The sequence below is a fragment of the Rhinichthys klamathensis genome, unplaced genomic scaffold, assembly GCF_029890125.1.
Source record: "Rhinichthys klamathensis goyatoka isolate OS25496 unplaced genomic scaffold, OSU_Roscu_1.1 h1tg000059l_1, whole genome shotgun sequence".
Taxonomy (NCBI): domain Eukaryota; kingdom Metazoa; phylum Chordata; class Actinopteri; order Cypriniformes; family Leuciscidae; genus Rhinichthys; species Rhinichthys klamathensis.
Window position 1 is genome coordinate 3815342 of NW_026606604.1, and position 15808 is coordinate 3831149.

Genomic DNA, 15808 nt, shown 5'->3' on the forward strand with positions numbered 1-15808 from the left:
CTACTGCTGCTACATAAACGTAATTGTTTTAATTTTATTTAAATCATAAAATAATAGTAAAAAGTGTTGAGGAAGTATTGATATGGTATTGCTTGTCTATTTTTTTTTATACTAGTTGAACCTTTTCCATGCAAAAACTGCAAATGACACTTTATTTTTAAACATCCTGTCTCAGTTTGAATTAAATGTAGGTACAAATTTTTTTTTTGTGCTCTCCACAAGCATTTTTGTGTGTATTACACGAAGACACCTGAGCTTCTGCTCATATTTAGAATGGCCTTTAGAAATCGCACAGAATAAAACTGTTGCGATGTCAAATTTGATAAATCCCTTAAGGAAATTTAAAGGGATACTCCACTTTTTTTGGAAATAGGCTCATTTTACAACTCCCCCAGAGTTAAACTGTTGAGTTTTACAGTTTTTGAATCCATTCAGCCGATCTCCGGTTCTGGCGGTACCACTTTTAGCATAGCTTAGCATACATCATTGAAGTGGACAAGACCATTAGCAGTTCTCAAACAAAAATCACCAAAGAGTTTCGATATTTTTCCTATTTAAAACTTGACTCTTCTGTAGTTACATCGTGCACTAAGACCGACGGAAAATGTAAAGTTGCGATTTTCTAGGCTGATATGGCTAGGAACTATACTCTCATTCCTGCGTAATAATCAAGAAACTTTACTGCCGTACCATGAGAGCAGCAGGCGTAATGATATGACGCAGCGCTTGAAAATAGGCCACCTTCCGTCAACACAACGGAACTATTTTCAGGCGCTGCGTCATATCATTACGCCTGCTGCACTCATGGTACGGCAGTAAAGTTTCTTGATTATTACGCAGGAATGAGAGTATAGTTCCTAGCCATATCAGCCTAGAAAATCGCAACTTTACATTTTCCGTCGGTCTTAGTGCACGATGTAACTACAGAAGAGTCAAGTTTTAAATAGGAAAAATATCGAAACTCTTTGGTGATTTTTGTTTGAGAACTGCTAATGGTCTTGTCCACTTCAATGATGTATGCTAAGCTATGCTAAAAGTGGTACCGCCAGAACCGGACATCGGCTGAATGGATTCAAAAACGGTAAAACTCAACAGTTTAACTCTGGGGGAGTTGTAAAATGAGCCTATTTCCAAAAAAAGTGGAGTATCCCTTTAAGACTTATATGCATTAAATATAATTTATTTGTATGATTTTAATAGATGTAATGCATTAACAGCCCTTTAGGGCACCTTCTATTTTGGGCTAATTCTACTGGAACATACATCTACAGACCCAGTGGAGTCTCTGGCCTTCTGACAGTAAAAAATTAATCAAAATCTCTTGTTTGACTCCCATGATCCTCCTGTCCAACCACCTTCACCGACATTCTTAGTGGCTCCGCCAGTGGATTATATCACACACATGCATTGTGTCTGCAAGCAGCGTGCGTGGGGTGCTTTTTCTTTGTGTATATCGGCTCGTACGCGTGTGAGAAATGAGACATTTAGAGTCTGATCTACATGTAAACCACAGTCCTCTGCCTGATTGCAGCTACTGAGTTAAATGTGGAGGCAATTTCATGCACGGCAGGAGTCCTTCCATAATAAAACAGTTTTTTCTGCGGTTTCAAAAAAATTAGATATCCCATATCAATGACTTCCAAATCATGTTGAACTCTGATTTCATTCTTTTCATGAAGAGCAATTCATAACGTCTTTTAGGCAAGCCCTTTTGCTCCCGCTGTTCCATTTCCTCCTCTCTCTCCCGCTCAACATCCGTCGCTCTCTGTATCTCTTACTCTTTCTAATTCGCTCTCCCTCTCTGCCTTGTCTCCGCTTAAGTGTGGGCAGTGTGATTATGTTCAGGCAGTAATGTAATTTCACTGCATTGATAAAATAGAAATTGTCCTTTATCTGTGTACTGATAGTGCTCAATTTGCAGGCGAGCTCCTCGGCAACCTCTTCAGGGCACGACGCGTGTGCCCTCCCCCAGCCCTCCTCCCCCACGCTCTGCCTGCCTTGAGCTGCTGGAAATCCGCGGGTGCGATTGTCAAATCAATTATTCATTCTGTGCAATTACACTCGCACAAAGAACTTTTCTCTGCTCGGAATGATGATTAAATTAAAAGCTATTCCAGCTGCCTGATAACATCTAATAGAATATTCATAAGCAGCCCAAATGGAATGTATGATCCCCATTAACTTCATCATGCTCACTTAATTACATGCTTGTTATTGTATTTACACCTTGTTAGAGCACATGGAAGCTGATACACTCTCTCTCTCTCTCTCTCTCTCTGGACTATCTTCTCCGTCCTGTCGCACCCGCCTTCTTTCTTTTTTTCCGCTCTGTATTCCCCTCTTTCTTTCGCTGTCTGCTCACCTCTTTTTCTCACGTCTTCCCTCACTCTCTCTTCACATCTTTTCTCCCTCTTAAAAATGCTATTTATTTTAAATGCGACCCCTGCCGGGCCGGGAGGGAACGCGAGGTCTCTGACAACCTCTGTGGCTTTTAGGTTTCTTTTATACATTCTGCACACAGTGATTGAGGGAAAAGAATGAAGAAGAGGAGAGGAGAATGAGGGAAAGAGAAAAAAATTATTTTCTCCCACCTTTCAAAAATGATGACATGATTGCTTTCCCTTGATCATGCATCATCATCTTTCTCCAGCCCCCCTTTTTTCTTTCTTTCCTCAGGTAAATAGTCCCCCTCTCCCTATTCTATGTGCCAGCATTCTGTTTTCTTTCACCATCTCTTTCTTCTGCTGGAGGTAAAAATGCACAAGTGATAATGGTAACCGGCTCTGCAGATGGTGCGTTTGGAATACTATTCCTCTTTTTTGATGTTCAGGTTTGGCCATTTTCTGCGATTGACACTAACTCTGTTTCTACTGCACCTGCTAATGGAAATGGACTGTGATGGAGTCCTAGACCACCAGTTGGGTGCTCAACTACATTTAGGGGCACAGATTCAACCGTCTTTCAAGCATAAACAGGTTTTGTCATATGAATTTCAGTCCGAGCATTTACATATTCTCAAGGAACATTCATGTAAATGCTCTTCTTGGCTGGATCTCCTCTTCTCAAAGCAAAGACTCGCTTTTAACAAAAGTCTTTGGTTAAAGGCTTTTGATTTGGTCTGTAATTCTCATTCAGTCCTGCTATCCTGCCGGTGACTCCTCTATCGTGTCTATGGTATTGAAGGCCCTCCTGATGGGATAAATGACCTTGGATATCGACCCGATTGCATGACCCCGTGGACCCCTGGCAGAAGAGTCTATTTAGCTTCTGCAGACACCTAGCCCCTCTCGCCAGCGCTCTACCCTCAAACTGTCTGGATTGCTGGTTCCTTATCGATTCTCAAAGACTTTCATTTGAAATGATACTTGATAGACCTCTCCAAGCACATGTCCATGAGCATAGTTCGATATTATGACTGATATTTTTCTTTTTGAATCAGTTTTGACTCGTTATGGATCCACTCCAGCCTTGTCTGCTTTTTTTTATGGCATGTAGGTGGGAGAAAATAAAAATCTGGTTAAAATATATTTGTGACCAAATGCTTGTAGTGGACTTGCTAACCATGCAAACATTAACCATGACCTCATAAAAACACAATTAGAGCTTAAGAAATAATATAATTATTAGTATTATATTTGTTGTTGTTGTTATTATTATAAATATTAAAATATATTTATTAGTTTATTTTTCTATTAATCATTTTCTATTATTTATGAGCATTTTTATACAGTATAAATGGATGTTTATGCATTGAAAATATATAGATGGCCTTTGGGAAGGGGTCCTTTGTGATGGGATCATGATATTTGGGGCTCCCTGGCATCAAAAAGTTTGAACAATTGGTGATTTTTTTTTTTTTAATGTATTGTTTGGTTCTCTTCTCAGTGAGATTCAAGATTGGCTGGAAAGGAGAAATGGAAGTGTACAAAATGCTGAAGGATGTAACAGACAACCTCCTCGGCACCAGCGGATACTCTGAGGTCAACCTTGCCAAACTTTTCCAGGCCTTCATATCCCTCAAGTACTGACCAACTGTCCCAAAGCAGTCCTGGGTAATCAGATATGGCATAATATTTATGCCTTTCTGCCCACCAACAGATGCCGTACAATGTTATATTTTCATTTTAATTCCTGTCTGCTGTAAATACACCTTGTGATTTTGTAATCTATTCTATTTTCTAGCTCACTTGCTTTACATTTGTAATCCCTGACAGAGTTTTTGTGGCTGACGTCTTAGGCGTGAATTAAGGTCAAAGGTGACGAGCTCACAGTCAATCTGCATGTAATCACCAAACCTTTCCATGTTTGAGCACCTGTCTCTCACTCTAATCTGTGTTCTTGTATCCCATCCAATTTAGCCTTTGTCCAGGTCTAATCGATGATGAATCTGTGGTAAAATGGCCATGATAAGGGGCTAAAGACGCTCTCAACACAACCCAGCCCCCCACTCCCCCGTTAGCACCACACACAGGGTTTTTAGAGATAACAATCAGGGGTAATGACAGGCAAGTTCGTGGGGGGGGGGGGGGGGCTTGTAGCGGTTTGAAGGGGTCTTAGTTCAGTAATGACTTCTCTACCACCCCCTTCATCTTTAACAGCACAGCAATTAGCCAATGATACAGAGGTAGCCAGTGATTTCTGGAGTTTCGAACAATTGAACTCATGTTTGAACAGCTCTCAGCTGGTATGTTGTGAATTTATTGGATCGCATCGTTCGGTCTGCGCCTGGCAGCTTATGTTGTATGTTTTGAATGTTCATTGCCTATGAAAATGTCTTAGGATTCTTAATTGTTTTGATACGGAAGCACCAATAAAAGCATTTCATAACACTTTCACATTTCCCTTTTTTCCATCTCTTTGATTATTTTATTTCACTATGCTGCAGGGAGTGATGACATTTACACATTTGAAGAGGGCCAGTTAACTTCTCCAAATGGAAGGCTTCATTTTCAAGACCTGGAGAATGGCAAGCCAAGAGTGTGTGAAAGCGAGGAGATTAGTCCACTTAAATCGAGTCGGTTTTAAGAATGTGGTGCTTCACTCGCTCATTCCATGTGTTTATAATGACAGTTAGACGATGTCTTAAACCATTTCATCAGATGTCAATTTCCATAAATGCCATGCTTGAAAAAATCGCCTTAAACGGCTGCGACTAATGGCACCGACCTTGGAGAGTGCAGCAACACTTAAGAGCTACTTTCTGTCCCCAGCATGACAGACAGCATTGTAGGCCTTTGCTGCCAATGTATTAAACATATATAGGCCTATATATACATTTAGCTTAATGTGTGAGCCAAGCTTGGAATTATACTTAACAGATGCAGGTAGTTCCTGAACGTTATGTCGCACTTTTACAAGATTAAGTCATCGCATGAATCTGGGGCTTTCAACAGGACATTCCTTTAACCGTAAACGTGCTTTTGTCGTGCCCGCGGAGGCTGTTTTCAAACTGGGCCACTCAATGCAGACGAGGCTTTGCATTAATTTACCCCACTAAGCTAATAAGAATGATTCGTTTTTGTTATGCTAAGCTTTATTGCCTGTCTTTTTGACCAGAATGGTGGTGTTGAGCAAAGCGGTGGACAAGGTTCTCTTTGATGAGGGAATTAGTGCCCTATTCTTTCTCTATTATTCATGGCATCGCGGAATATGTAAGTACCCGTGGGTGTCAAAAGGAAAGCCGGCCCTATTGCAAAGTGCTCCTCTTGTTTCTCTGAATAGCAGGCTATGAGATGATAAACCGCTTAATACACTGGACTAATTGGATGAGGGTAAAAGAGACGAAGGAATTAAGGCAAACCAAAAGGGGACAGGGTTCCAGTGGCTCGCCATTCAGCCCTTTTCACCGTGATTTCTTACTCTACTGCTCCAATAGGAAACGAGAGGCTCATCAAAGCGCCTTTAGTGCTTTCACCTACCCCCGGTGTCTCGAGCTGTCGGGATGGAAAAGCGTGATTATTCGTTGGTTGTTGAAGCGCAGCCCAGTGAGCTAAAATCAAGGGAATGCATGTGGAATTTTACCATGCATTTATGAACTGTCAGTGTATACTTCATTTGAAATGCTGTAGTTTGTACTATATATTGGTGGGTCTTTCCACACACACAAAAAAAGATTTTGTGTTCCTTGTTAACAAGTAAACTGACTTAAAAAGTTGCCATTTTTAACACACACAAAAATCCAGCTTTTTTTCTCCATAAGAATGTTTTTTCCCAGTCTCCAGTTGTTTCTCCAACCTCTTGTTTAGCTAATATGGACAAAAAAAAATTTGTGGAGAAATTTAGTCTCTCCATTTTTATTTTTTTAAGTGGACATTTTATTAAAGAGACTTGAGATTGTGTCAACCCTGTTACCATCATAAGGGTTATTAAAATGCTGCACAATTCCATTAACAAAAAACTAAAGAAGCCATAATGAACTGTGAAAAGACAAGAGTTTGTCAGTACAACACAGTCTTAAATATGGAACCTTATACATTATTAAACTGGATATTTGTAGAAATATCAAAATTATTTTTCAAAAAGCACAATTCGAAGCCAAATTTGAACATTCTATTGAACAAAAAGGCTTTATGTGTTCATAAATTGAGCCTTTTTGTTCAATAGAATGTTTAAATTTGGCTTCGAATTGTGCTTTTTGAAAATGAAATTGCATCTATTTACTGGAATTACCTTTTTTTATATATATAGTGGTTCCCAAACAGGTGTTTTGGCACTCTAGAGTGTACTTTGTGGTCAGAATATTGGCAATGAATCATCTACACACACTCTCCACAAATAGAGAGGCACATTTAGTCTCTACAAAGTCTGTTTCTTCATTCATGCATTGTAAGAAAAGAGTTAAAGAGAAAGGCGCCCTAAGCACTTCAGGTCAGTGCCTCTACAATTGTGGCGAGCATTCCCCAGATATTACGAGCAAATTGGTTTGCGATTCATTAATAATGTTGACAATAAGATTAAGGCATTCTAGAAAATCTCATAAAAATCCCAACATAAGTGGGCTGCACGCTCCAGTGGTCCCTTCTACAAATAGGGAGGGGGGGTTAAAAAAAGTCTATGCACCTCGCTTGGAGGTATAGCACTGGAGAGAAAATTGGTTTCCTTTGCTTAATGCTCCTTTGAACATATTCTCGCATGCCAACATGTTTAATACGGACTTGCTGCAAGAGGGGGGTCCTTGACGCGCGATGTTTAGAACAATTTGTTGGGCGTTATAGGAGCACTGATCCCCTCACGCCTCCCAACCCGTCTTCATTTCGGTCGTTTCCATCTTCACTGATCCTGCTTGTTTGTGGCGTCATAATGAAACGGATTAGCGTGGGTAAAACAAGGAAAAGAGAAATCTTTTCAGCGGCGCGCGCGATAAAGGAGAAAATTAATCCTTGAGGTAATTTCACGCGATTTGGTTCGACACCATGGACGGGTCAAATGGGCGAAAATGACTTCGTTTGAATGGAGCGCATTGATTGCCGTAATGGCATCGTTTCGCGCGTGAGATCCAACGGGAGAGGGATTTGGGGAATTAAATAAGGAATTCGAAAGAAAGACTTTTTGATAAACTGCTTGTTACATCATTAATGAGAAAGGGACTTAACTGTGTTGGGCATTTACAGATGTTGCGTCCAATTTAGCGCCTCTACAAGTTGTAAGGCCTACAACGGATGAGATGGCGGAATAATTACAAGGCGCTTTTTGTCAAGGGTCGGATAATAGAGCCGTCATGAATATCATCATCTGACTGAATAAAAATAAAAACGTTATTTTGATTATTGTGGACATAAATTATCCTCAATCATTTATAGCAAACCGAAACAAACAAAAAGGCTGTTTCCACAACATAAATGTTTACTTTAGCCTACTGCATGATTGCAGTTAGCCACAGCATTAGCCTACACTGAAACTAATTGATTCATGTTTTAAAGTGGCCACTTAAACTTTTTCTCTTATTAGCGACTCCTGACTCCCACTGAATAATAGCCTAGGCTATTTCTAGAAACTCAACAAATCATATCTAGCTGGGTTTACTCTTAAGGTTGTAAAACTAGCTATGATTTTTTTTTTTATAATGTCTTTTCAAGCATTTAAAAAATATTAACAAATGCTATATTTTTTGTGATCGAGACTTTTAATTTTTACCAAGATAAATGCCTATATTAAATTCACATGATCAGTTGTAAATAATACAGAAGGGTTTGTTTCACCAGTTTCTTTTATTCCGACTTGTCCCTGCGCGCGACAGGGAAAACTCTCACTGAATAGCAAAACTTCCCGGTCTGGATTTCAAGCTCTCTACCGGTCAGACATAAATAATCATCTAAAAATCTAAAATTTGAATCAAACGAACAGAGGGTGAATCTACGAGAAACCATTCCTACAGCACTACAAGGAGAGCGTATTCTCAAAACATCTTTTGAAATAAACTATTTTTTTCTTGCCCATTTCTTGTCATTTTGCCCTCCCCCTCCCCCTTTTCATTCATTTTAAAACAGAGCTATATATACAGGATACCCTTAACAGATCAGTAAACAGGCTAAAGTTTAGATTTTCACATTGTTCATCCTTAAAACAAACAGCATTTCTTTTTCATTATTTTTTCCTCCTAAATATATTTAACATAAGAGTTGAAAACAGAAAGTAAAGCTTAGGATTCATTCTCAGAAATTTGATTTACTTTGTCAATACTGAGGCCAAACTTGAATGGATATGGTTCAGGATGGGTAGCAGGTTGTGGCAGTTCCCTTTGGCATATTGACCCATCTCTGCTTCAGCACTGAGAGAAGACTGGGAAGAAATGAGAGTTCTTCTCAGTGTATTGCAGTGTAGTTCTTCTCTGTGTGGGTGTAAATGTGTCTTTTGCCACATTTGCTCCTGACCCAAAAGACTGGATTGATTTAATGACTTTACCAAGCACTGACCCTCTGAGGTGCCTACATTACACTCTTTATGTTCAGGGTTTTGAAACATGTTTGATGCACTGTGTACATTTTAGTGATGATGTCCAGTGGGCAGCTCTGTGATTTGGCGATGACTCCAGAGTCGGATGGGTCTCCGGTGTGCTAGTGCTATATGGATTTGGTTGTGCTTTTTGTTGAGATGGTTTCTTTAATATTTTGTTTTGTTTTTAAGGAGAAGGATCAGCATACTTCCTTTCCTGCAGTGCCGGACGGCAGGATGTTCAGTTGGGTCAACTGGGCCGAATGTTCCTTTGCTTTGAGACGCAGTGCTGCGATGCTGGATGCCCTGCGGTCGGCGGCCATAGAGGATGAGGAAGATGGCGGGTCTGGCAGGTTTGCCGGCGGCTGCACGGGACCCTCCACTGGCGGTGCAGTTTGGCGCAAGAGAGCGGCGGCCGTGGAAGCACTGGTCAGAGGACCCATACTTGAGAAGAGTCTAAAGAGAAGAGAGCCAGTTCCTGTGATACAATGTACTGGACTTATAAACATGCTCACACCAATGATTATACAACAACATTTTAATCAATGGTACAAAATAAGAGCCATATGCATTTTTATATGTGATTATTATTGCTATATATATATATATATATATATATATATATATATATATATATATATATATATATACAGTTCTTTATTGGCATATTTTTCCATGAAGAACCTTTAGCATCCATGGAAACTTTCCATTGCTCAAAAGCTTCTTTCTTAAAGGGATATAGTTCACCCAAAAATGATAATTCTGTCATCATTTACTCACCCTCAAGTTGTTCCAAACCTGTATACATTTCTTTCTTCTGCTGAACACAAAATAAGTTATCTTGAAGAATGTCAGTAACCAAACATTTGATAGGCCCCATTGACTTCCTTGGTATTTTTTCCCCCTAACTATGGAAGTCAATTGGGCCCATACAATCATTCTTCAAAATATCTTATTTAGTGTTCAGCAGAAGAAAGAAATGTATACAGGTTTGGAAGAACTTGAGGGGGAATTAATGATGACGGAACGACTGACTTGATTGATGACTGATTTTCATTTTTGGGTAAACTATCCCTTTAAAAGTTGTTTAGGTTATTAAAATGTTTTTCACACTAAGAAAAAAAAAATTAGTTTTAGAACTGTTCATTGAAAGATTCTTTGGGGAACCCAAAATGGTTCTTCTATGACATCGCAGTTCTATGACAAGCCCCCTTTTGGAACCTTTTTTTTAAAAGAGTGTAGAATAAGAACAATGATGACTTATTGTGATTGCGAATGGTCTTTACCTGCCAAAAGTGGGTCCAATAAAGGCTGGATGCCTAAACATCGCTGTGCCCAGGAAGGTTCCTAGGCCGAGGGGTGTGGCAGGAGAGAGGCCGGAGCTGTTTGGGGGCGGAGCCAGGCCTGGGAATGCAGCAGCAGCAGCGGCTGCGGCAGTCCATGCTGACTCCAGAGCAGGGTGAGGGTGAGGTGGGAATGGTCCTCCTTCTAGGTAGTGACTCAGGGGGTGAGCGGCTGCCAGCGGCCCAGGAAAGGGCAGGCCCGAGGGGTGAGCCTGGACTCCTGCCTTTTCACGTTTCCTCCACTTTGCCCTTCGGTTTTGAAACCAAACCTGAGATTTGAGACAGAAGCCTTATTAAGTCCAAACTTTACTGTTGACTGCTGGTGTACGGATGAATGCAGCTAATTTGACTATGCTACAAAATTTGAAATCAAAAACCTGCTTATAGGGATACTCCACCCAAAAATGAAAAATCTGTCATCATTTACTCACCCTCAAGTTGATGCAAACCTGTATAAGTTTCTTTCTTTCTGCTGAACACAAAGGAAGATATTTTGAACAATTGGAACTTTGGCACCATTGACTTCCATAGTATTTTTTTTTTTTCTACTATGGAAGTCAATGGTGCCAAACAACTGTTTGGTTCCAATCGTTCTTCAAAATATCTTCCTTTGTGTTCAGCAGAAGAAAGAAACTCATACAGGTTTGCATCAACTTGAGGGTGAGTAAATGATGACAGATTTTTCATTTTTGGGTGGAGTATCCCTTTAAATAGTTGGCCTTGAGAAGTTGAAAATTGTCCCTTCACGTTTCAGATCCAGAGCCATTAATATTCCACCTGACAGCCTGCATGGTCGTTTAAGCATGAGCTTGTCGCTCTTGTTCATGTGCAATATTTGGTTCGCTTTAATGAGGTGACAAATAGGCTGGAAGTCAAGGGAAATTACATGGCCCTAAACTTACGGTCTGTTACCCTAACTTTGCTAATTAAAATCTAGTTCGGGCAGAGCAAAAAACAGGGTGGAGCGTGGTAATTAAGAGCCGTGTTAACAAAAGATGTCGGAACAGCATCCAATAACAATTAATGCACTTTAAATTAAATTCCTCCAAATGTAAGTTGCTTCCAAAAGGCTATTTAACTTTCCCACGATCCCCCTCCTATCCTGCTAAACCCCACCAGGTTGTGCCACAAGAACATGACCTGCAGGCAGGGACTTCATAATGAAGGAAAGTGTCAACAGACGAACCAACAGGGACCTTGGCCCCTCACACATGCTCCAAACCGTTTTGCATTGCGTGGCCCCTGGGGCATTTATTAGCTTTATCACCTCCTGATCGAGCCTGTTAAGTGATTTGTTCTCCCACATCTCCAAATTGACATCTGTTGTTTTACATGGCCAATAACCCTGGTAGCTTCCTCGTGTTTGCACTGTCTCTTTGGTTATGAGAGTTGGGCTTGAACATGCGAGCCACGCTTTGAATAGAGAAAGGAGGGGTGGCAAACACCCTTAATAGTCTCTCACTCGTTCCAAGTGCAAAGCATCGGATCAATGCCGGTCTATTGCAATCACAAAATGGGAAATCAAATAGCATTATCCCCCCTACCCCTCCCTCTCCCCCGCGCCGGCGATGAGAATTCAAACACCATTTTCTCCCTGGAATAGCAGTGTTTGCTCTCTCGCTAAGTGCGCTTTTATGAATCAGGGGCGTCTGTGTAATTGCCGCTAAAATGTTCGCTCTATTGTGTATAATAACTTTCGATAACAGGAAAGACCTTGCCATGACGTACAGGGTCATTTAACCAAGTTTACGATTGTCATTTTAAAATGAAATTAAAAATAGACCATTAGGTATATTGTCTTAACGCCTATAAGCAAATTGCAAGAATTCGCAGGCTCACATCGTGTAGTTAATCTTTAGGCCTACCTTTAAAATGCCGAGAAGTTGTCATATTATAGGCTAGGTAATTTCTCTCAGTTCGCTGCAATTTAAATCCTTTTAACGTCTGAATGAAGTTAAGGTTCTCATCTGTTTTATAGCCTAGAGTACACGTTAATATTATTGTGCATTTAAATTCGATCTATTTTCGTTTTATTTTGTGCTAAAAAAGAAAGAAAAGTATATAAGCACTTACTTGCACGCGCGCTTCTGTCAGATCCAGCCTCATCGCGAGCTCCTCTCTGGAACAGAAAATGTAGATCATCAAAATGTGTGCAGGGATTTTTTTTTCACCCCCACAAACAGCGTAAGAAAACAGATTTTACCTAAATTGTCAGAAACCTATGAAAGCAATTTGGGGCTGATGAGAATCGAACGGAAAACTTGTACGTTTTTCATAATGGGTTGTTTCGTTGGGAAAAGCTGACTGTAACAACATAATGATGGAAATAATGGCATCTAGACTATTATATGACAATTGCGCATTTACTGAAAATATACCTGGCTAAATTTATGACAATTATCTACCACGTCAATATAAACATCGATATTTCATGATCAACAACGAACATTTTGGTTAAAGAACAACGGTCCTCGGGTAAATTTGTCATTAGGCAGACTGATGTTTTTTTTTTATATATATTTAATAGACTTATGTTGTGTGGCGTATTGATTATTTTTCTTTCATGCAACGTGACTACGAATAACGAATAAATGTGGGGCAGTATTTTCAAAATTCAAAAACAAAATTCTTATCAATGTTCAGTTTTCGTCAACTTTTATTGTCATTATCAATAAAGAACATCAATTGTAGGCTACAGCAATATTTTATAATAAAAATATTGTAACTCAAATAATTGTATAGCCCATGCATAACTTTAGAACATTAGTTAATATCATAGGCCTACATCACATTCGTATTAAAATTAGACTTACTTTTATTATGGTATTTAATTTTAAACCATAACATTTTTAAATGTTAATTAGCCAATATTTCAATTTTTGGTATTTTGTGGCTCACTTTTCTAATGCTGTTCCACAATTACATGAACACAAAAATAAGCAATGAAAATTAAAAATGGGCCCAGACCCCCCTTTACCACCTTACAACAGTCACACTTTAAATAAACTTCGTAATTAAAATATTTATTTACACATTTGAGTGTGAAGTGGCTGCTGCTGGCCTATGCTCTTTTAAGGCCCATATTAACTAACTGACCCATAGAGAATAATGTGAGTAACTGTCGTATAAGAATAAATTGTACAGGACATAAACGAGTAGGCTATGCACACATTTCAGTGATTATTGCTCTCTATTGTACAGAATTGCACGCCGATTGTGTTCCCGATTTAACGTTAGGATACTAACCGGTATAATATTATTTTAACAAAGCGAAATATATTTAAATCATTTTCAGAATATAAAGAATACATTTATCTTTTAAACGGACTATATATATATATATATATATATATATATATATATATATATATATATATCCACAAAAGCGTTTCCCACAAATGTTTTGGTTCATGAATCCACACTTTTTTAATTTATCAATGTTTACATCATTTAATGTTTTCTAAAAAATATACATATATATTGGGCTTTGTATTTTTTACATTTATATTTTCAAAATGTTCAAAATATAATTTAAATATTTACCTTAAATGTTTAGTAGGCCTATGTTGTATTGGATTTTAAAAAATAAAAATGAAGTATGGATTAGTGATGTTTCTTTCGATATGTGTATTTCGATTCGTGATGTTTATTTTTCGATTAAAAATAAATACAGATTTTTTGTATTTATGTATTGTATTTTGTATTTATGTATACAATATTTTTTGTATTGTATTTAACTAGGCTATATAAATTTGTTTTATTTTTATTTTTTATATTTAAAAAAAGTCTAACGCATACATCGTGTTCATTACATGAATATTACTATTTTTCTGTCATCGTTGTTGTCAAAATATATTAACCATATACTCTGTCTAAACATCATCTTGCTTAATAACGTGTGAAAGCGTGCGGTATACCTGGTGAACACATCAGGGTAGTGTGTTTTTTGGAAGGCCCTCTCCAGTTCCTCCAGCTGATAGCTGGTGAAGGTAGTCCTGTATCTTCTCTGCTTTCGTTTAAGCATCCCTTCCTCCGAGTCGCTGCCGGCCGATAGACACACACTGTCCTCTCCATCTTTTACATCCCCATCGTTGTGCATGCTCTCTTCATCCTTCGGAGACAGACTGGCGTCTCCGCACGCCTCCTCTTTGACAACATCCTCTTCAAACTTCAGAGTGCTGAGCTCCACCAGTTCCTGGGCCGTGTGCTCGGGACTCTGGCCTTCATCGCTCTGGCTGAAGGGCGCGTTCTCCCTGTACGACTTGCTACGGCTGATGCTAACTTGTGGCGCGTGGCTGATTTTGAGACTCTCACAGGCTTGGTCCAGCAGTCTCTCCCTCTCACCCTTCTCTAGGTGCTCGTGAAACCCCCTCCCGGAGTCCAGGTACTTCCCCCCAGGGCCGTATAGCCGGCGCAGTTTGGGCGGCAGGTGCATGTCCGAGTCAAACGAGTTCTCTTTAGAGGTGACTAGAAAAATAAAACAATATCATATTTTTAAATGCTCAAAACAGTATATATTAAAAAAGCATTATACACACATTCCCCTGTTCAGCTTGTGGGGGTATACATATTATAAATATTATAGAAATGTACGGTTTTTGATACAATTTGCTGCATAAGGTTTTTTTTTAGATTATTATATAGGCTACGATAAAAAGTTATTTTTATAGTTTCTTCAGTACCCTACTGTATAGTGATGGTGTTACTATCAGATGGTATTTTGGTATATACCATGGTAGCTACTGAATGATTGCATGGCCAAAAACATTGGTTTTACTTCTTGGTTGGCAAAAGTAGCCTATCCATTAAGAAGACCTGAGGACTCGATTTCTTAGGAACTTAAAAAGATTCTCAAATTGCGTAACCCCCCTTTAAAACCTTTATTTTAACGAATGAAGCATTTCAAGGCTGTTCATTTGAATTTATTTTTTAATTAGAGAGGTTCTTAAAACTTTCAGGACTCTATTTTCACACCCCAGAGGCGCTCCAAGGTGTTGCTTCTGACCAGGACCCTATTTCTGTACATATTTCTACAAATATGAATGCGCCTGACTGACAAAACGTAAAACAGCACAAAAGAAGTAGAAATAACGTTAAAGGGCTTACCTTCGGTTGACTGGTCGTGGTCCTGTCTGACGGGTGCTGGCAAACTTTGCGCTGCCAGTTGTCTGACTTTACACGGGCTTCTTCTGCCCAGTATACTGTCTATGCAGTAGGAGGAAAGTACGGTGGGCGACTTGCTTTTACATTCGCTTCGGTCGCGGCTCTCGTCGTCGTACTGACTACTCATGTTTGTATCGTCCAAGGTTGTGCTCGAGTGGGAGACTGTTACTCTCTCTCGCACTGTATCTGAAACGTCTCTCTTGCCTATCCCACCCTGGCCGCTAATGCTATATGCACTGATCCGCAGTAGCTCCGCTCTCCATTCTGTTGCATTGACGTGTAACGCAAATCTGATTGGCTCCCAAGGGAACAAGGGGGATCTTTTATATATTTTTCTATTAAAGTTAAACAGTATGAACTCAGCGAATGTT

General features: G+C 39.4%; 2 protein-coding genes and 1 long non-coding RNA gene across 4 annotated transcripts in view; 2 read left to right on the forward strand and 1 right to left on the reverse strand.

Annotated features, from left to right (window-relative positions):
• The window catches only part of pola1 (polymerase (DNA directed), alpha 1), a 62564-nt gene extending 58524 nt beyond the window's left edge, over nucleotides 1–4040 (forward strand). For both annotated transcript variants that reach the window (XM_056248972.1, XM_056248973.1), the window contains exon 37: nucleotides 3886–4040. In XM_056248972.1, coding sequence (XP_056104947.1) covers nucleotides 3886–4028 — 143 coding nt within the window. In that variant the 3' untranslated portion in view covers nucleotides 4029–4040. The remainder of the gene's footprint in view (nucleotides 1–3885) is intronic.
• A 14-nt stretch (nucleotides 4041–4054) lies between these two features.
• Nucleotides 4055–4832, forward strand: LOC130083939 (uncharacterized). The gene is made up of 2 exons (XR_008806882.1): nucleotides 4055–4133; nucleotides 4215–4832. It is a non-coding gene; the product is annotated as an uncharacterized LOC130083939 (long non-coding RNA).
• Nucleotides 4833–8911: 4079 nt separating this feature from the next.
• arxa (aristaless related homeobox a) lies at nucleotides 8912–15808 on the reverse strand. Its single transcript, XM_056248996.1, has 5 exons — nucleotides 15381–15808; nucleotides 14192–14741; nucleotides 12348–12393; nucleotides 10218–10543; nucleotides 8912–9387 (listed from the first exon to the last, which is right to left on the reverse strand). The coding sequence occupies exons 1-5, from the start codon at nucleotides 15562–15564 to the stop codon at nucleotides 9132–9134; spliced, it is 1362 nt and encodes a 453-aa protein (XP_056104971.1). The 5' UTR covers nucleotides 15565–15808; the 3' UTR covers nucleotides 8912–9131.